Source organism: Sebastes umbrosus, chromosome 6 (assembly GCF_015220745.1).
Source record: "Sebastes umbrosus isolate fSebUmb1 chromosome 6, fSebUmb1.pri, whole genome shotgun sequence".
Classification (NCBI taxonomy): domain Eukaryota; kingdom Metazoa; phylum Chordata; class Actinopteri; order Perciformes; family Sebastidae; genus Sebastes; species Sebastes umbrosus.
This window is the reverse complement of record NC_051274.1, coordinates 16,374,893-16,396,328: the sequence shown is the minus strand read 5'-3', so window position 1 is coordinate 16,396,328 and position 21,436 is coordinate 16,374,893. Positions and strand designations below refer to the sequence as shown.

At 40.4% G+C, this 21,436-nt stretch overlaps 1 protein-coding gene across 1 annotated transcript in view; it reads right to left on the bottom strand.

Annotated features, from left to right (window-relative positions):
- Positions 1–2,987: 2,987 nt before the first annotated feature.
- The window catches only part of LOC119489326 (cadherin-4-like), a 276,141-nt gene continuing 257,692 nt past the window's right edge, over positions 2,988–21,436 (bottom strand). Inside the window, exons 12-17 of the mRNA XM_037771595.1 lie at positions 17,262–17,404; positions 10,997–11,236; positions 10,061–10,297; positions 8,170–8,309; positions 7,906–8,070; positions 2,988–5,265 (exon numbers count right to left, since the gene is read on the bottom strand). Coding sequence (XP_037627523.1) covers positions 5,059–5,265; positions 7,906–8,070; positions 8,170–8,309; positions 10,061–10,297; positions 10,997–11,236; positions 17,262–17,404 — 1,132 coding nt within the window. The 3' untranslated portion in view covers positions 2,988–5,058. The remainder of the gene's footprint in view (positions 5,266–7,905; positions 8,071–8,169; positions 8,310–10,060; positions 10,298–10,996; positions 11,237–17,261; positions 17,405–21,436) is intronic.

Sequence of the window (21,436 nt, the reverse complement as noted above, 5' to 3'; positions counted from 1 at the left end):
AATACTACATTATGTACACTTGGACTTGAGCAGTATCGGGAGAACTCGTATGAAACACTGCTCCCTGTCTGTCTTTGTAGTTCTGGCCATAACAGAGCAAAAGTCTGGCTTCTGCTGGAGCCTCCCGTGTGTCCATGGTCAGGCAGTGTCCCGAGCGAGACCAAATGTCCTTTAACTAACACCAGTCAGCGAGGCAGAGGAGCCGTTGTTGACACAGCCAGAAGACAGTGGTGGACTAGAGCAGTGCAATAGTTCTTCCTTCATTCTATCGTTTGCTAATTCTCCCCTCACTTTAGCAAGAGAACGTCAATAAGACAAGTGGACCAAGTATGTAACAAGTAATGATCAATCTTCCTTCATTTCCCCTCACAAATTGCATTTAAATGGGGGGTCAAGTGTGACCGACTCCATTGATAACATTCAGTATCATAATGGCATTGTGTCACATATGTATGCATGTATGACACAGTTATAAAGGTCAGTTACCTTGTGTAAAGTGTGTGTGTAGGCCTCCTGCTATGTTTGGCCCTGAGCCCGGTCTGAACATCTGATTAGAAAGCATGATCATTTCATTGAGCAGGTCTTTATTCTGTGAATACTGGATGGCCTTGGGTAATGTTGGAGCTCTGCAGCTGAATTAGAACAACGCTGAAAGGGCTCATATAATATAGACCACTCACATATATACAGTAAGGCCTAGAGGAGTGAGTGTGTGCTAGTATAGACTGTACAAGTTGGTTTGAAGTAGAACCTTTTCACCACGACGATGGAGCTAAACTTGAACAGCGAAGTATGGCTGTAAGCTCATAGTAGAATCATACAGATTCTCTTAAATGCACATGGCTTTCTGTGGTGAAATATACCATGCCAAGTATTCATTCAAAACAAAACTGCAGTGAAAGAAAATGCAAAGACACACACAGAAACAGATAAATCATGTTACCAAATGTATAAAAATGTTCTGTATATACAACATGTATATGTCAGAAATAATCACAAATAGCAGAAAGTAACAGCTGTGTTTATTTTGTGATGATATTTTGCAGGCTGAGGAGCAATCGGATAGATAAGCGCTTATCAAGCAGCAAGTGGTGGAAACGGTTTCCACTCTGAGCTGACAGCTATTCTGAAAATCGCCGCTGTCAGTTTCTACACTGCAAGGTATGTATTAATCTAAATCAAGAAAATTCCTACCCTGTTAACCTTATTAGTTATACTATGACCGTCCTTCCCTTGTTTATAGTCTAATCAAACTATCATCCTTCATTGTTATGGCATGATGAATGTTTTCATTAGCATGTCATATTTTCCATTCATGTCTTCCTTAATTAATTAATTATTTTCCATTACTCTGAAAATATAGTTACATTATTACCATTTATGAAAACTAGAGACTGTTTGTTATCTACAGCTAGCCTTCTATATGAACCATGAGCAGTATGGAGGACCACAAGAGTCATGTTAATAGTAATAGAGCATTTAATTGATTAATAACTAATTGTACAATAAAAATAGGTATTAATAAAGTTGTTTACAAATTCATTCATTAATCTATGAATATTTGGACATAATATTATTTCAAAGTATTTCATTATTTGACATTTTAATGGGCAATAAAAATAATTCTGAAAAGAATTTACAAATAATATATTAATCCATCACTAAATAGTTCAAATTAAAAAGGGATTTATTTATTTCTCTTTTGAAACTGCATTTTCAAATAGAATTTTAAATTCTATTATTTATTTATATATTCATTCATGTATGTTAAAATGATTTACTTATTGACTGTTTTATGGTGTTTTTGTAAATTCCTTTTTTAATTTGAACTATTTATTGATGGATTAATATTTCATTTGTAAATTATTTTCATAATTATTTTTATTGCCCATTAAAATGTCCAATAATAAAATACTTTGTTATTTTGTCCATTTATTCCTAGATTAATAAATTAATTTGTAAAGACATTTATTAATGCCTATTTTTATTTTACAATTAGTTATTAATCAATGAAATGCTCTATTACTATTTACGTGACTCTTGTGGTCCTCCACAGAGCAGGTGAGGAACATTTGAAAAGCAGCTGGAGAAAAATGAGAGGTGGAAGATCCCTCCAAGCATTCATCATGTTCATAATTAATAAACCAGAGGCCTGTACTATGAAGCAGGATTTGGGGTTAGCGAGGTAACTTCAGGGTTAACCCTGGGTTTTCCGTCCTACGACGGTGGTTCACTTCTTACCGAGGTAGATCGCCATGGTAACTTATGCTGAACAGCTAACCTGCTCCTGAGCAGATAAGAGATCAACTAGTATAAAATCACCGCCTACTGACCAATCAGAGCTCGGTGTGCGGATCGTATGATAATATTTCACAAATACGAAGAACTTTAAGTCATAATCCAGACAAAAAACAACACAGTTTAAACTGATAAATGCAGGAAGGACAGCTGGCTTTATACTGTGGACACTTACCGTTTTGAATTATGTTTTTATATTTATTGTTTTACTTGCTTTCAAGTCCATTTCACACCGTCAGGGACGCAGCTGAAAGAAGGTTGAAATAGTCATTCACGGCAAAACTCTACCAAAGGGGATAATGAAGTGCAATTAACTCAACCATTACACTTTTGAAAGCTATTTATAATATCACTGCCCCATCTTGACGACTATATCTGACTTTTGAGTATTCCGTTAAATTAATAAATCTGTTAATTTACACATTCACACATTGGCATTTTTTTCTTTTTCCAGCTGTCTTTCCTGCATTTGGCAGCTTAAAATGTGTTACTTTTAGTCTGGATTATGTGTTTAATTTTGTTGTATTTGTCTAATATATTTCACTCTTTCTTTGTAAAATGTGCCGCTCTGCCTGTCTGTCCGCAAGGCTTTAGACTTGTCCATGTTTGTGATTGGTCATATGCTGCAAACACCGCCCCGTTTATGTGAACGCGCTCACAGCCAGATTATGAAACCCTGTGTTGATTTACCGAGTTGATAACCACCGTCGTAGGACCTTTTAGTGGGATCTCGTTTGTTAGGGATAGTTAAACCAGATAATAAGATACCCTGGGTATGTTGAACTCGCTTCGTAGTACAGGCCTCTGGTCAATCCACATCAAGCTGAAACTGGCTACAACCGAGGAGCGTTTCAATGGGCACTCAGAAGACAAGGAATGATTAAACCTTTCTATCACTCACCAGCATCTCCCTGATCCCTCTTTGAAATGTTTTGCACATTTAATACAAAAGGCTAAAGCTCTTTTTTTTTGTCCAGTTCTCTATGTGCAGGTCTCGGGGTCTGAAATGTGATTACAAAAGCCCATGTGTAGTGCTGCCTTTTTCATTAAGTCACAACAAAACTGTCTTTCAAAAATGTCTGTCTTTTAAAGGCGCTATTACTGAAGCTTTAGTTTTGCAAGTCTGCTTTGATAATATGCAGAACTTCATAACAGACTTTCCCTTCCTCTAACTTCTTTTCAAAACCTCTTGAACTTGCAGCCAAACATTTCAGGAGAAAATTTCAGATGAATGAAATGCTGCCTGAAGAGAGACAGATTGTGAAGGCGCTAAATCCCTGGCTGAGGCTCAATTCCCCCAGTTTCTGTGACAGGGACCAGCACCGAAGTTTTGTATATTAAAAGTTTGCTGAGAAACAACAGTGAATCAAAAAAAAAAGAGAGAAAGGGATCTCAGAATAGGGGCTTGTAAACCATATGTAACGCTATCGGAGCTATTTGAAGTCATCTAGTATTTTCTTTTCCCTCATGTTTGTACAGTTTATATAGTTTTCTTTGACACATTTACCACACAATAACATGGTGCCATGTTAATTACCTTTGGGTGAAGGGATAAACATGCAAACCTTAAATCATCTTAAAAGGCAAAGTCTCCTTAAAATAACCCTCATACGTACTTCATATACAATAACATTAGAGAGGTAACACACACGACTTGTCAATCTTCAAAATTCTGTAACAAGCCTTATCGAGATTTGTGCAAATACTGAGAGCTCAAAACAAACACAGCTGCTATTGAAGCCACGATAAACAAAGACACGCGATGCATTTCTTCTCTAAGACAGTCCCATTACGTATTTTAGTGATTTCTTCAGTAATCACATTCAAGTTGGCTGTGATCTAGGAGCACAGATATGCCTGACTTGAAAAGTTAATGATTTGTTCATAACTTACAGACACACTGTAGGCCTATGTACAGTACGTCTACATAAAGCGTCCCCTCGTAAGCCAGTCAATGCTGCTCTGAAACCGGCACTGACATCTCCTGCAGCTACCACAGCCCTGCAGGGCGATAGAAATGACAAGGGAAGGTCTGAGTTAAAGGGTCAGGGGTCATATGGGGGCATGTAAGCCCAGAAAATGGCAACCAATCCTGAGTTAGCGGGAGTCTGCTAAAATACGCACCACTGAAGGCACTTTTTAAACAACAGTGCTTCTGTTCTAAGTAATTCAAGTTCAAGAAAAGAATAAACCAGGGCCCTCCGTGCAGGAAGGACTTTCATATCTGTGTTCTTCTTTTTTTTCCCTTTTGTTCCCCTCAGACAAAGCAAGCAGCTCAACCTAAAGCTTCTGCAGAGAGGTGGGCGGGGGCTGACAGCGAGGGAAAAGTGAAAACCCTCAGGAATAGGGAACGGCTTGAATCAAAGGGGAATGGGGACAAAAAAAAGCTACACAAACTAAAAAGGGAAAACAATCGGACTACTAAAACCTAAACCCTACATCTAGCATAAAAACTAAAATGAAAAAAAAAAATAGCACAAGCGTTTGAAAATACAAACTATGAGAAGCCTGCAATTCAGAGCTTCCATTTCAGTCTTAGAGCAGGAGACGGTTGAGAAGAGCACCCGAAACTGACTCACACACCGGCCCTCTGTGGTGGGTAATTTGATTGGTTGGTTGGTCAGTGTGAACATGTCATTGTTAACTTGTGTTCAATAAGAGTGGAATAGCCCCATGTGTTAGAGGGGCAGAGCATGGCAGGCCAGCTGACGGGACGAGGGGGTGTGTTTGTTTGTGTGTGTGGGACTGACTGACACAGATTTAGTCTTCATCGCCTCCTCCGTACATGTCGGCCAGCTTCTTGAAGCGGGGACCCCAGTCGTTGAGGTAGTCATAGTCCTGGTCCCCCGTGCTGGATGAGTTGAGGGAGCTGACGGAGCCGGCGGTGGAGCCGCTGCCCTCGTAGTCGAACACCAGCAGGGAGTCGTACGGAGGAGCTGTGGGGTCATTGTCTGCTGCTCGCAAACCCTAAACCAGACAAAGAGGAGGAAGTTAGCGGTCAGTACTCAACATGCAGTGATGAAAAAAGACAGGTTGATGGAAAAGCAACAAGTTGTTGGAAGTCAGCGCCAGCGATTCACTATTGCACACACCAGTCAATTTTTTGAAGCAGAGGTGAATGGTAAATGGACTTGCATATATATAGTGCCTTTCTAGTCTTCTGAATACTCAAACCGCTTTAAAACATTCACCCATTTAGACACATTCATACACTGATGGCAGAGGATACCATACAAGGTTCATCAGGATCTAAAGGCTCATTCACACACACCCACCCACACATACACGCAACCGATGGCACATCCTTCCAAAACAAATTCACCCTTCGCTAACTACAATATGCATGTTAAGCTCTTATAGACATTCACAGTATACTGTAGGCTAATTTGTTGGCGGAGTATTATGAATGAGGAAGTGATTCAAATCGAGGGAAAGCCAGTATATTGTTTGTTTGAAGCTAAGTGTATGTTCAGTTATGACTCCCTATAGCTTTCATTACTAATTCTAAAAATACTGGGTCCTATATTTCTCATGATGCAACCAAAAGCATCCATTCCTTATAGGTAGGTAAATGCTTACGTCTTTCTTTTTGTTATAAATGTGTAGCCTACGAGCCCCAGGCTGAGAAAAACCCTGTGACATCATCAGGGTTATTTCCTCAGAGCCATAGAAGACCTTATACAACTATAATGTTTTATAACACGGCTGTGTTGAATACTCGATTCTGATTGGTCAATGGCGTTCTGCGGTCTGTAATTTCTGTATAACAGACCGCTGCTATGTATAACAGATGGGCGCAGTACAGATGTCGGACTCTGATGGACCTTTTTTTGTGTCAGAATATTGATTTCTTCAGTAAGTAGCCGTGTAATAAGCGGGATAATGTACAGCTAGCGGGTCATTGTTGTGAAAGGATCCCCTTCAGGGCGATTGGAAACCCCTCCGCTTCGTGCAGCATCGCCCTGTCTGGGATTCTTTCACAACAATGACCCGCTAGCTGTACATTATCCCTTACATAATGAGCTGTTAAACCTTTATGTGTAAATTGGTACTCATTGTACTGGATGACCCTTTCATAGTGTTATATTATGTATGTATTCTGTAATTGAATTATTAGCAGCATTTTGCTGCAGCTGGTCAAGATTTGACTTCTACTTTGTATACTGATCGGTAGTTTAATCTAAAACAATAAATAATATTTCATAAGCTGGTATTTGTATGCATAATCTCAATATTCTACTTCTAGTTACTATAACTAAGTTGAACTTTCTGCTATTAGCATTTATCAATTCCATCTTTATCGTAGCCCTATGTTCAGTCTCACATCTGTTTGAGAAACATATACTGTATGCAGCCAAATTAAGGATACATAGCATTGTACATGGAAAATGATTGGAAAGACATAATATTGTTGTACTGTACTCATACTCTGCTCCGTACTTGTACAATAAAGTTGAGTCTTTTCTAATAACAGTGTATACTGTAATGTTTGTCACCATACTTGAGTTCTGAAATGTAATATTCAACAAGCTACTTTGGTAGATTTGGAATAACTGAATAAATAAAATAAGAAAACAGCATAAATAGTTCAACCACTACTGGCTTCATAGAGGCAAGTTCCTATGGTAAAGCTCAGTAGGCCTAAATTATTACAACCGTTACTTAATCAGGTAGTCTCATTGAGCTCAGGATCTCTTTTGGAAGAGAGGCCTGAGAACAGCAGAAGAAATGGAACAGAGACGAGACACAAAACCAAACACAGCCAGTCGCACACAAACTCATACAAACAGCATCAGAAACAATCTCACACACCTTCAAAATGAATTACCTGTAAGGTGTTCATGTATTTAAAATACATAACTAACGGGATGTATTGGTCAGGTCTGAATTTGATTCTTCAATATTTTGTTCCTGTTACATTAATGAGATGTAAACAGATCTGTATGTTTTCTGCCGGCGTGCAAACCCCCACATGTTTCTTAGAATGACAAATGAGGGCCATTGACCTGAAGGTTAGGCAGGTGCAGAGAATGGACTTCATCCACTTCACTGAAATACAGAGAGATGCTACGGATAGAAACCTAAAAAGCCTCAACCCCCGGGGGTACAGTGCGTGGCAGGAACACCATGTGTTTGCTGTGTTTGTGTTTTACCAGACTGCTGGAGCGAGATCAGGTGAGTACATGTGTGAGCGGGGGAGAGAGAGGGAGAGAGAGAGAGAAAGAGAGAGAGAGAGAGGGAGAGTCAAGGCTGGATGGATCAAAGCTGAACAGCTGCCAACACCTCTCGAGTGTGAACGTGTTGTCACGAGTCTGTCAATCAGCATTTTCTCGCATCGGTGTGCCAACGCTGGAGTTGTGTGTGTGTGCGAATAAAGCTGGCGCCGTGAGAGCAGCTGTAAAATATAACAAAACTCTATGCTGTTCCCATCACCGCCATACTGGCGTTTACATATTGAACAGCATCCAGATATGAGTAATCACATTAAATGTCAGATCGATGGAAAGTGGAAGTGAGAGGCCCGGCTCACTCTGGGAGGAACAATCTAATGACGGCTGAGCTCTTGCGCATGTGAAATGTGTGTCCGCTGTGCGAGTGTAAATTCACCTCGTGGATGAAGTCCCCGATGTCTCCAGGGTGGGGCACAACAGGTCTGATTGGGTACTGGGACTCGGGGATGATGGGACGTTCGTCCACCCTGCGGACACCAGGCGGCTTGCTGATGATGTGCTCCAAGGAGTCGGGCTGCTGCAGCTGGCTCAGGTCGTAGTCCTATACACACCAACACGGGCATACAGATGTAAGTTGGCACGGGAGGTCGACACAGGAAGCATGTGTGTGTGTGCGGGTGTATGTCTCTCACGATCTCACCTGGTCCTCCTCTCCTCCTCCCTCTTCGTCGTATTTGAGGATGTTGTCTCTGACATCGTCTTCGGGGTCGATGAGCAGCTGCTTGGTGTGCCTCTCCTTCTCTCTGCGCTTGATCCACACCACAAACAACAGCACCATGCCTGCACCGACACACACGTGAACATGATTTAGGGGACACGGCAATAATCTGATTCAAAAAACAAAAACAGACAATCAGGAAATACTTTACCTTAATCATTAATAATAAGTCTGTGAGGCTGTAATTGCTGTAGGCACAGCGGTGCGTTGAGCTAAATGCTCAAGCCGGCATACTAACATGCTAACAATGACAAGCAGGTATAATGTTTACCATGTTCACCATCTTAGTTTAGCATGCTAATTAGCACAAAACACAAAGATATCATAAATATTGCAGATATTTGGTCATAAACCTTTTAGACATTTCGACCTGATGATAGTGCTAGAGAGAAAAATCATGGGATCACCAACATTTTTACAATTCATCTTGAGGGGGACATGCTTGTGGCTTCCGGCTTGTGCATACTAAATTTGATGGCAATCCATCCAATAGCTGTTGAGGTATTTCACTTAAAGAACCAGTGTGTATAATTTAGTGGTGTGGTTGCAGATTGCAATCAACTGAATACCCCTCCGCTCTCTCCTCCCTTTTCAAGCATGTCGGAGAACCACAGTGGCCTTCAGGTAATGTAAAAATGCGAAAGGTTCTCTCTAGAGCCTAATGACACTAATGAAAACATAGTTATGAATATTTTATTCCATTTCTGCTACTAGATCCCTTGAAATGTTACACACCGTTCCTTTAAAACCACAAATATCAACCTCAAGGTGATGCTAGAGGAAAAGTTAGGGGGGGGTCACCAAAATCCATAGGATGCATCATCTGTGAACTATGAATGTTTGTACACAAGTTTGCGCCACTATATTTAGTAGATGTTGAAATATTTTGCAGGATACGTGTAGGTGGAAACTTTGCCTTGCTTGTGGTTCTAGTGGAAAAGTCAGAGGCTCAACAATGTCAGAGTCTGACACGAGAACTCTGTTCACAACTCCTTTCCTCCCAGCAGTCAGTGTTGTTTTTGTTTTAACCCTCACCACAATCTTTCCCTAACTTCACCAAAGTACTTTTTATTCCTAGACCTAACCAAACTGTAACTATAGCAGTGGCAGATCAAAAGATAATCATTTCAGTAAAAGTCATATTTCAAAAGTCCTCCTCATTTAACATTATTTTTCGTAGCTTTGTAGTCGTTTCTTTTCTTCCCTGTGTGTTGTTTGTCTTCCTTGAAAGAGAAATTTCAAACCTCAGTGGGCTCTACTTGATCAAATAAACATAACAATAAATAAAAGAATAAATGTGAATCGCTTCCAAAACTTGTATTAGTGGTAGTAGTAGCAATGAAAAGAATGAGTCATTCACAAACAACATCCAACATTTTGAAATATGCAGGAAAAACCCAACAGCAGCAAGTGAATTTATCTATAAGATTTGTCTATATGTACGAGCAATGCAACCCACGGCAGCAAAGTAAGCCAGCGGCATGAATCGCTGGCATGACAGATAGCAGCAGATATTTACCCTACTAGGAAAAGAAGACAGGAACCTCCTTGTCAAGAGATGCTGGAGGAGATTCCAGCAGTCGAGGCATTAATCCATTATACAAACTATTGTTCATGTTGTTGTATTGCAGCCTGGTGAATGTTTAATGACTGAGCCCTGAACTGCACTTTTTTGGCAGAAAGGCAAATCAAAGACAATCCACAGGCAGCTTTAACTTTTTGCTTGGTGTATATATATGTGTGTGTGTGTGTGACATGTCTGTAAGTAGTGAGGTGTCAGTGTATGAATGTGATATGAACAGCTGATACTCACTGAGGAGAATGATGATGCACATGAGGATGGAGATGATGGCTCCGGTTCCCAAGCCGGCGGCCGCCACAGCCCCGAGGGTGGTGCAGTCTCCGTGTTCGTCGCAGGGACACACCTTCACTTTGATGACCGACCTGTTGGACAACGGAGGGTTCCCCGAGTCGGACACTATTACAGGGACCTCGTACACCCCCGGCTCTAAATATACCTGGTACTGCAGCCTTAGACGGGCGTAATCACCTGTAGAGTGAAGAGGAAACAGACAAGTTACCAAATAGACAGTAACTAATCATCACTTCTGACCAAAATCTTAAACATTGCTTCCACATAGGGTATTATGATTGATATTAATATCACAGTATTAATTAGAATGTTTTTTCATTATCAATATATATATACAGTATATACACACACTATTGAAAATGTATGTAAAAAAAACATTTTGTATAATACAATGATCAGCATCCCACTATTATGCATTACGTAATTCAAAGATTAACTAATTTAAAAGAAAAAATAATTTTGTTGGTTTTAAATAGCAATTTGTTTGAAATTATGAATTTAGATCAGAGTATTTTGTAAAAAAAAAATAGAAAATAAAAAAAACATGGTCAAATATGATCATTACATCATAATATTCCACTAAAAGTTGATCATATTGAATAATTACCAAGTATTACTTCCATATATACTGTAAGTAGTTTAGTATAATATACAGTATAGCACACATGGGTGAGAAAGATGTAAGGAGCTTTATAATCAAGCATCTGATGAGATTTTGGTCAGAGTTAGTATATCAAATAATTGATAAAGATTTATAAAAAGGGTTGGACGAATGCTACACTATGTTTTGCTTGACATGTAACATTCCATACGCTGATCATATATTCAGTTTCATATGTTCTCTAGTGTCGTCATTCTACGCCAACACCTCCTCACCACTGATCCGAGAAATCGTCCAGTTGCGCTTGATGCTGGTGGGAAAGTTGGGCAGCTCGAAGACAAAAGGTCCGGCGTTGGGGTCTGTGTCGGCGTCAGCTGCAGTGATGTTGACACCGTGGACGTTCTTGTTCACCCGCTCACAGATCTGAGACTCCTTGGGTATGAGCGCTGGGGGGTTGTCATTTATATCTATCAGATAGATCTGCAGCGTGCCTGTGCCGCTGGCTGCAGGAGAGCCTGGGAGCAGAAAAGAGAGAGAAGAGGAAATAGTATCATGACGGGATGACAAGAGAAGATGTGAGCAGTGAAAGGGACGATTGAGAGGGAAGAGGGACAGGAGCTGAAGGCCGACTGAGCGGAGGCACGTATAATGAAAGAGAACAAAAAAGAGAGATAAAAGGAATGAAAAGAGGTGAAAGGAACCTCGGTCTATTCACAATGGTGAGGTTAGAGGTAGGGATGCTGTAGAACCGGAGGAGGATTTTTTACCCTTGACAGAAATACTTTTGACAGTTGTGCTTTCCAGCTCCTCTTTTAGCCTCAGAGCCAAATCAAAGCCATCAGAGTCGATCCAGATGCAGGCACGGCACATTCAATCGCCTAGAGGCGGCTTAGGTACAATAATGATGACTGTAACACAATCAAACAAGTCCTTGTCTGTGTGTATTTACACTAAACTCGGAGAGCCATCTATGATTGTGTAGATAAAGGCACGTCTGCCTGCAATATTAACAATGTATTTCTGAAAGGTGAACATAATCACCTACGTTTATGTACTTGTAAATGCACATACTGTATGCCTATGTGCTTATGTATATACAGTATCTCTACTGCATGCTCACATACATACAAAAGAGAAGGTTATTGCCCAATGATGCCAAAAATATACTGCCTAATGCGAATGAGCAGTGGTCACACATAATCAATCACTATTGAAAATTATTTACTGTGTGAAAATGGTTGCGACTTTCCCACATTGCAGACTATAGCAGCTTATCATAAAATTATTAGTATTTTATTTATTTAACTGAGACAAAACACATTCATTAACTCCATTATTCTTTGATAGAAATTTGTCAGATTTTTGTTTTTTGTTAGTTTGAAGTTAGTGGACCCGTTGTGTTAAACCATTAGGAAAAAAGTAATTAGCCACATACGTATGTGTGTAAAAATGTATTTTCAACAGATTCCTAAAGTGAGTCAGTTTCACTTACTGTAGAGGGCAATATGATCACATTTAGTTATAAATTAAACTATTAATTAAAAAAAAATTAGGAATCTGTTGAACACACAGTTGCTATAGCACTGGATTGTCTTATTATAGCTGCATACATGTGTACATAAATATGTGGCTAATTAGGCAGCTATATTAAAGGTGTGATATTCTCTTTAACGAACTGCCGACTTTACACCAATGTTGCACAGTCCATGTTGTAAGTTTGTTGAAATTATTAAGGCAACTGGAGAAATTTGGTCGGACGCTCCTATGGGCAGGCATCGCAGGTGCTGCTTTACCACAATATTGTCAGCCTTGGACTGTAATAACATGCACTGATGCACACAGACACACACCTCATCTGCAGACACAATCCTGAAGCCCTTTGCATTGATTGAACAGAGCAACAGACCATCAGCAACAGCATTTATAGAGAATTGGGAGTAAAGAATAGACACTTTAAAGAATCAGAGCGAGATAGTAGAGTGGGGAGAAGAATGCATGAATGTGTACGTGTAGTATGAAAATGTGGCAAGGAGAAATCTGAAGGAAAAAAAAAAAAGAGCGCTTAGGCGTAAAGCTCAGAGGTGTTTATTGAGTGTGTGTCAGGGGGCGACGACCCTTAGCTGCCTCCAATTACGAGTCATTTCCCCGCCACGCCCCACTGGCTGAGCTATTGGATGGAATCATGCGACCCCAGGGCCCATCCCTGGGATGAGATAAGGGCGATGTAATTTACAGAGATTTATGCAAAGCTGACAGATCTGCCAATTAAACATGGCAACAGAGCAAGACATTTGCCACAAGAAGAGTGAGCCACAGCTAAAGACGGAGGCTGTAAGTGAGTCAGTCGACAGTGTGAGTTCTGTCTGACTGGTAATACTACGATTAATATTGTACATCACTACGACTGATTGAAGACTTATCAAGTGATCGCTAATTGATGTGGCACTGGAGCTGTAGTTGAGTTTCACAACAGTTTGAGCTGGAGTTTAAGAAAAACATAACTGAGAAGTAGTCTACATATTTTTAAAGCCTGTGTTAAGAAGACCAGTCAGGTTCAAGGTTTAATAGTCTAGAGGTGAATCAAATAGACACTTCACACATAATCCACTTATATCACCTGATAGTTATGTCAGAACTGGACTATTCACACATAAAGTGAATAACAGACAAATTATGTACAGTGTTAGCACTTTACCACGAAAAAGCTACACTTTTTCCTGACCTTGAATGTTTAAGGTTAGGCATTGACCTTGAATGGTTAAGGTTAGGCATTGACCTCGAATGGTTAAGGTTAGGCATTGACCTTGAATAGTTATGGTTAGACATTGACCTCAAATGGTTAAGGTTAGGCATTGACCTTGAATAGTTAAGGTTAGGCATTGACCTCAAATGGTTAAGGTTAGGCATTGACCTTGAATAGTTAAGGTTAGACATTGACCTCAAATGGTTAAGGTTAGGCATTGACCTTGAATAGTTAAGGTTAGGCATTGACCTCAAATGGTTAAGGCTAGGCATTGACCTTGAATAGTTAAGGTTAGGCATTGACCTCAAATGGTTAAGGTTAGGCATTGACCTTGAATGGTTAAGGTTAGGCATTGACCTTGAATGGTTAAGATAAGGATAGGTTGTCGAGCAGCGAGCCTCGCACAAGCTTTTTGCAAATTTTTGCAATTTGAGGGTTACCTTCTAAACACAACCATTAAGTGAACAACCAAAAGAGAAGGTAACATGTTGGGGGGAAAACTGTATGTAACCACACAATTCTACAACATGCTGCTTTACCACAGCTATATTACTAATGTGTGTCTCCCTAAGCATCAACATATTTTTAATTCTCTTTTGTTTTATCTGCACATGTGCAAGGAACAGCTGCACATTGGTACCATCTAGCAGACTATGTTTTAAAAACTGTGAAACACAAAGAATGATTGATGTGATTAACTGTCAGCTGTAATAATTAAAATTAAAATGTTGAAGAAGAAATGTAACAAAGCTGTCAATGTAATGAGTCGTTATGAGAAAATCTATTATTATTACATTAACAGGTTAGAAAAAAATATATATATTTTATCTTATTTATTCATTATTACCTCAGTAGGGCTATAAAACTAGTTGTAGTTCTCAATCTGGTAAAATCACTGCATTCTTCTCATTCTGACAACATATTACTTTATAGTTATACTAGAATTACATCATAGTCTATGTCATGAATACATCAATTAAAAATCACACCCTTTTAGGTAGCCATATTAACACACTTATATATGATACTCTTTAAAAACAGCTTCTAAAAGCTTTAAATACATTAGAGGAACCTTAGATTTGACTGTCACTATTTCAGCATTATCCAACAATTTTATGGTGGACACACGTTATACGCATACATACTGAATGTACAGTATTTAATGCAAATTTAACACATACATACTGAACCATAAACGTGTGGTTCATAAACACACACTCAGAAACACACAGGGAGGCTTTCCCATTCTGCAGCTTTGTTAATCCCAGCCATGTATGGGGGACATGTGGAAGCAGCTTGCCACAGCTGATAGGAGAATTATGTGGGTTTTAACCAGCTAAATAAATAATTATGTTTGTGTAAATTCCTCAAAAGGATTTGTATTAACTCCTTTTTTTGATGGTGGCTCAGAGATGTGAGGCATGGTGAAAAGACTTGTAGCGAGCCTTCCATATGTTCTTTGAAGAGCACATAAACACATAAACCATAGGTGTTCAAACAGGAAGACGTGTGTCAGGAGGGTCTGAAGCAGTCAGATTGTGTCGGGGGCCGACATAAATACATGGTAACAAATACAAGTGTGCTCCTCGCCGTGCTGTCACCACCTCTCCATGTCTCGCCCTACTATTCTTACTGTCTCATAGTACTTCTTACCATAATCCCTCTAACGTTATGACAGCTGGCACTCCAGCAACACCCACATAGTCAGACTGATGTACACACACACAAACATGCATACATAACTTTAACTGCTCATCTTTTGGACTTCCCACCGCTTCAATATCAGCCAAACATGCAGCTCTAAATTGTGCACATTGAAGAGGTCAGGTGGAGAAAAAACGTCTTCTTCAAGGATATAGATATTTAAATGAAAAGAAGTCCAGGAAATGACAGGGAAAGAAATTAGATGTTTGTGAAGTTCAAACAACAGGAGCGAGTCAACCTCTAATCCCGCTGCCTCTTCCTTCCCATCAGCACAGCAGGTTACACGTCATGGTGTCTGATATTGTCAATCATCGCCGAAAGAAAAAAGTACGGAAACACACACATATGCTGCTCACATCAATGTGTTTCAAATGAGATCATTCTTCACACATGCTCACACCTATAAATACACCAGTGTTTCAAAGCCAGCTCAACTTAAGGTAAACACACCAGTGCACTGCACGTCACTGATAAGGCAATTTGGGGAGAGGGGGGGGGGGAACCTTTTTAGTTGAGAAAAAGCACTCACTTCCACTTGAGAAAAAGGAGAACTTATTTGTTTGCTGTGATTGAGTTTGTGCTCGGTTAAACTCGAGTTTCAACTTTGAGGCAGAACAAATATATATGCCACGTTGTGAGAAAGGGAAGGAGGAGGCAGTCATGGACAGAAGATAAGAAGGATGAGAGGAGAGGATCAAGAGTGTGACCAGGTTGTGTGAATCCAGGATTTTCTCTAACTCTACCCCAGCTGCACTGCACTTGAATGCTGCAGAGCTTCCATGTCCTTATATCCCTCTAAAGCTACACAAATGTCTCCATTTTCATCAAACAGTAAGCAACATTTTCCATGTATTTACCGACATATCGGATCATTTCTAACAATGATTCAAATTCTCAACATTCAACAGTTGACCTTCCGGTCATAAGCACGGAGTATAGTATAGTATAGTGCTTTTTAGGCTATTTCATACATGTTTAGATGTATATTATACTGTCGTACCAGGCAATGGTCTAACCAAATCAGAATGCTATTGAGTCTTGTAACCCAATGTCATAATTCCTAAATGTTAAATACTAAAACTACCACTAGGGCTGGGTATAGGGACTCTATGCCTTTAAGATATCGACCGAAACAACCCAGTACCAAGTAGTATCAAAACTTCTCCAGTCAAATGATGCCTGCAATCGATACTTTTTGTGGCCAAATCTAGAAAAAGACGACTGTTTTGCTCGCAGCCAATCGCCGCGAGCGTTCTTCGATTTACTGTATTGCGACGTGTGATTGGCTCACTCCCGCAGCAGTTGCAACCCATACAGCTGGGATTGCCTGCCTGCACATGGCTCTGAACACGGAGATGTCTGAGCCGACGCCTAGCAGCTAACGGTGCTATCGATGTATACAGCGCAAACAACGGCAACAAGTGCTGACAAAGCTAACACGTAACGTGGCGGGGGGGTTGTGGCCGTTACGGTTCTGCGACACTGCAGTCCTGCACCCGTTGGTCGGAGGACGGCATTATCAGCGGTAACCACTATATGTGCGCTGTGCAGTGCGGCCGATTAGCCGGTGGGACGCACACAGCTTCCAGTCACATAATGGGAATTGGATGAAGTAATCTATTGGTATTAGTAGCACTTTAAGGCTACTGGTAATGGCATCTTAATTTTTTTTTAACAATACCTGGCCCTAACTACCACAGAGCAATGATCAGTAGTAAATGGAATCAGAATAGAAAAGTTAGAATGATAGTATCTCCATAATCAAAAACAGAAATGGCTCAAATGTACTGTAACCGTACTGTAATGTCAAGTAACGTTTCCTTTTTAAGATGTGTGTGTATGTGTGTTTTTCTTTTAGCAAATCCACCTATCTTCGTAATGTCATAGTAATAGTAATTGAATTTATAAAACATTTTGAACTTCATTTTTTGGCATTAACTGTTTTTGGGGCTGTAAAATGAACTGTGCAGGAAAACGTGGGAATGAGGACATCCAAAGAAGGACCAAAGAAAGGGAAGCAGCAACCTTGATCACTCTAGTTTAGATAAAAAATAGTCACTGATAAAAACATGTGCATTCAGAGAAACTCTTACCATTGTCTGTTGCCAGGAATGTGGCTTCATATACGTTGTTTTTCACATAGATAGACTCTCGGTCGAGCATCGCCGTGGTTACGATCTGACCATTGGTTCTGTTGATGGACAACCAGTCCGCCGGGTCGTTCAGCTTTGAATACCTAAAAACACACAAGGACAAATCGATGGAGAAGTTAGCGCTGGCGCTTCCGTGTTTACAAGCAATTGAAAATTTTCTCTTGCGTCTGTGCGTTCAAAGATTGTCTGCACATACACACACTCAGAAAATCACAAAAGCCTGACCTTCACACAGTTTAATTCTTCATTGACTTCTCCTCCAGAGCCTGCAGCCTACAGTCAATTTCACCTCATTTCTCACTCCTGTGTAGCAGGCATTGAAGTCAATTACCTCCCTAGTTAAGCACCGCTGCAGCTGCCTGTGTGTGTGTTGCATGTACATATTCTAGGAAGTGTTTGCTTGTGCTGGGGAGGGCTAAACTGCCTGGCAGGGTGATGTGCATGCATGTTTTAATGCTTGTATGTTTGCAAATGTCACTGTGTGTGTATGGGAAGGCTGTGCATAGGGTGGAGACAGAATGATAGGATCTTGGTACTGATCGTCAAACAGGAAAGTGGATGTGGTAGCAGGTGGCGACATCCCCTGGGATAAAGGGCATGGATGGAACAGGGGATCATCTCTAGGATTGAATCCCAATCTCACTCTGATCTAACTGTTCTTGTTTCTCGGGCGTTTGTCGCTTCCGGCTCGTTCCACACTTTCAATTCTATCAGATCCCTCTCAGCCCATGCCGCCTCACCTCATCTTGCCGTGCTTTTGTATTCATACATTTTCTTATCCCCGTCTGTATCTTCTCATCCTCGTCTCATTCCCTCTGCGATGCACAGTTCATCAACTGCCACCTCTCCTGGCTGCAATCTCGCGTTGGTGTGCGAAACATCGTCCGTGGACATCTTGGCCTTACGCAACAAGGTTTCCACATCAATCCGACTTCATTCACTGGATGTCAGCTTGGGCAATAAGGCCATGTTATGTGACAGAACACAACCAGCTTTTAAATCCATTTAAATTGAAATAGACTTGACCTTAACCTTGCTTTTATATTTATTGAATTGTAGTGTATTTACTGTCCATGTGTGCAGCCCACTTGTTTATTCCTGTTCGATTAAATACTGCATGTACATTTCTACTTACATGGAGGAGAGTGAAAGCCTGAGGGGTTGGGTGGCGGTAAGGAGGGGGGGGTGGACAGAGAGTATAATCTCTCTCCTGCAGTTAGGGAGGTGGGATTTTACCAGCAGGCAGTGGGCATGATCCCAGGCGTAGCGCAGTGCGGGGAAGGGGATCACAGAGATGACATTCCCACACTCTAGATGGTTTCACACAGGCTAGCCAAGCCCACCGCCACTAACTGGCGGACTGTGAAATCACCACCAGGACTACAGCGAGTCCATCACAGTGGGAGGGTGGGATGAAAGAGTGAGGAATATGATCAGGAATGGGTAGGAGGGGAAGACAGGGAGAGGTGACATTCGGAAGTAGCAGCATGGCTGTATGATCTGGTTTTAATATCCTCATTAGGACTGACTTGATACCTACCGCTATTCTGTGTCCAACTGCATCTCTATTGGCTTTATCATGCCAAACTCACTGTCTCTGTCTGAGCTGAGAGAAAAAAAAATCTTTTGTCTTTCCAGTGGAGGGCAAACAAGCTGGTGCACTTTTTACTGAGCAGACGGAAATTAAAGGGTCATTTCACCCAAATACCAGGAACATTGTTCTGGGAAAAAACATGCTATAGAATTTATTAAATGAATAGTTTGACACTTTGTCAAACACGCTTTCTTTTTATTTAATTAAAAATATATATTTTTCAATTATTATTTATGTTATTTTGTATTTTATATATATATATATATATATACACTGTATATATTATGTTTTTTATCTATTAATTTTATTTAATTTAGATTTATATAATTTAATTGATCTATTTACCTATTTATTTATTTATTTATTTTTAAATCCCCGTCTTTCATTGTTATTGTTATTATTTGTTATAATTGTGTTTTTTTCTTCTTTCTTTGTCATCCTTAAATTCCCTTGGTGTGGTGTACCTTTTTTTTCAATATCGCTTGTGGTGCCCTTTTTACATTATACTCGCATCAATAAAAATGTTGAAACTAAAATGGTGAGCAGTGGTAAAAAGCTAGCATGGCTCTGTCCAAAGTTTGAAGAATCTGCCTACCAGTCCCTTTAAAGCTCATTAATTAACACAGCATTCTGTATCTGTGTGTTTGTTTAATCAGTCCACAAAACTGGAGCCTGGAGTCTGCTAATTGCCTGGCAACCTCACAGTGACAAGACACTGGTCTCGGCCAAGAAATAGCCCGCCACATAACCCCCCATAAAACCACAACTTGCTGTTCTTTCACTTCAGTTTGTGTACAAAAAAAACAACAGAAAAAAACCACCCTGACGTATAACATGTTTATTAGCTTTAGAGGTGTTGGTGGATTTTTTTTTTGACCTCTTGACAGAGCCAGGCTAGTCGTTTCCCCTTGCTTCCAGCTATTATATTTATATTTAGCATACAGACATGAGAGTGGTATCTATCTTCTCATCTAACCTTCAGCAAGAAGCTGCCTAACTATTCCTTTAGATATGGCACAAACTAAATTCCATTGACCTCCACTGTGTCTCAAAACCTGGCCCAATAAAACCAAAATTACCTGCATGGCTATAATACCATAAAAACGTGATAAAATATGTTTTTGTAATTTGGATTAACTGTGTATAGAAAATGGTGTATGAGAGCAAAGGAATTTTTTTCCCTATGAAATACCACCAGACCTTATTCTCTCCTGTGTAGCTATATGCTCTCTGATGATAAAAAACACGACACAAAGGTTTGTTCACAAAGCAGAGGGCTCTGTCCACCACCACACTTTAATTAAGTCCCCTAAACAGACCTCATTGCAGATGTAATACACCGTATATGAAGCAAATGAAGTCCTGAATGAACAGTCTCAGCAACAATCCGCTGCATTATTAGTTCTGTTCTTAAAGGTAAACTCCAGGAAAGTTGAGGTCAGAATCCAGCTGGCTTTAAACAAGTCATTTTCACTTACTTCACTTTTTCTGATAGCATTCAGTAAACTGTAGGGCTACTCTGGCCATTAGAATGAGGATTGTGAAAACAGCCCACAGTGTTTTTGTTTACTAGTCCCAACTGTCAACAGTGTTACTGTGGGCAACTGGCAGTCCCTATCGCTAACTTTTTTAATGAAGCGCTATGCCAATTTTTTGTCTTTCTTGGAAAGGTAAACAGCTCGTGTTTACTCTAGTGTTCTTTTGGAACAAAAATGTGGTTTGAATGTTAGATTTTGTGTGAAAGTTTAATTATTCCTTCCTGTGGCTCATTTCCAATGCTTTCCCGAGCTCTCCTCTACCTGAAGGTTTTTCTCATTTGGGACTTGGTTGGTGTGCGAGTAGAGCTGGATGTATGATTAGGCCTGGCAGGTTAGTGATCTTAGCGAACAGCAGGGAGAGGTATGACATTTATTTTTCAAACCCCTGACCCTGAGGATGAAAAATGCATGTCTCAAGCTTAGCCAAGGAGGTTTGGGTAATCATTTATGCCAGTGTCTCCAATCCCATGTCTCGACCTTACTGGTCGGGTGTCTGACAGGTGATGCATGATGCCTCACTCTCCCCCCCACCTGCCCCTGCTCCTGTCCACATCGCATCCTCCCCAATCCCAACAGGACACTGTCAGTCTGTCCCTCCTTTGATAAGCACCTCTCAAGTTCAAACCTTGACCCAGAGTCAGCTCAGCATCCTCAGCTCCTCTCCGCCTCCCTCCTCCTATCCCTTAGGTCTTTTTTCACCTTACTTTCGACTTTTACGACTCCCTCTAAATCTTCTCCTTGTCTCTCTTCTCTTTATGCATCCCCACCATCCATTTACAAAGACATACAGCTCTTTGTCATATGCAAAGACATACGCCATAAATTACACGTAACGCAAACTGTGCTGTCATATATAAATGTCTCCCCGATGCAAACAGACTTGTCAGCTAACTATTTGATTGATGGGGTTTTGGAGGTATGCACACTGAGATCAGTTCTGTGTGATAAAAGTTTGAAAATGAAAGTGAAACAGGGTGATGCAA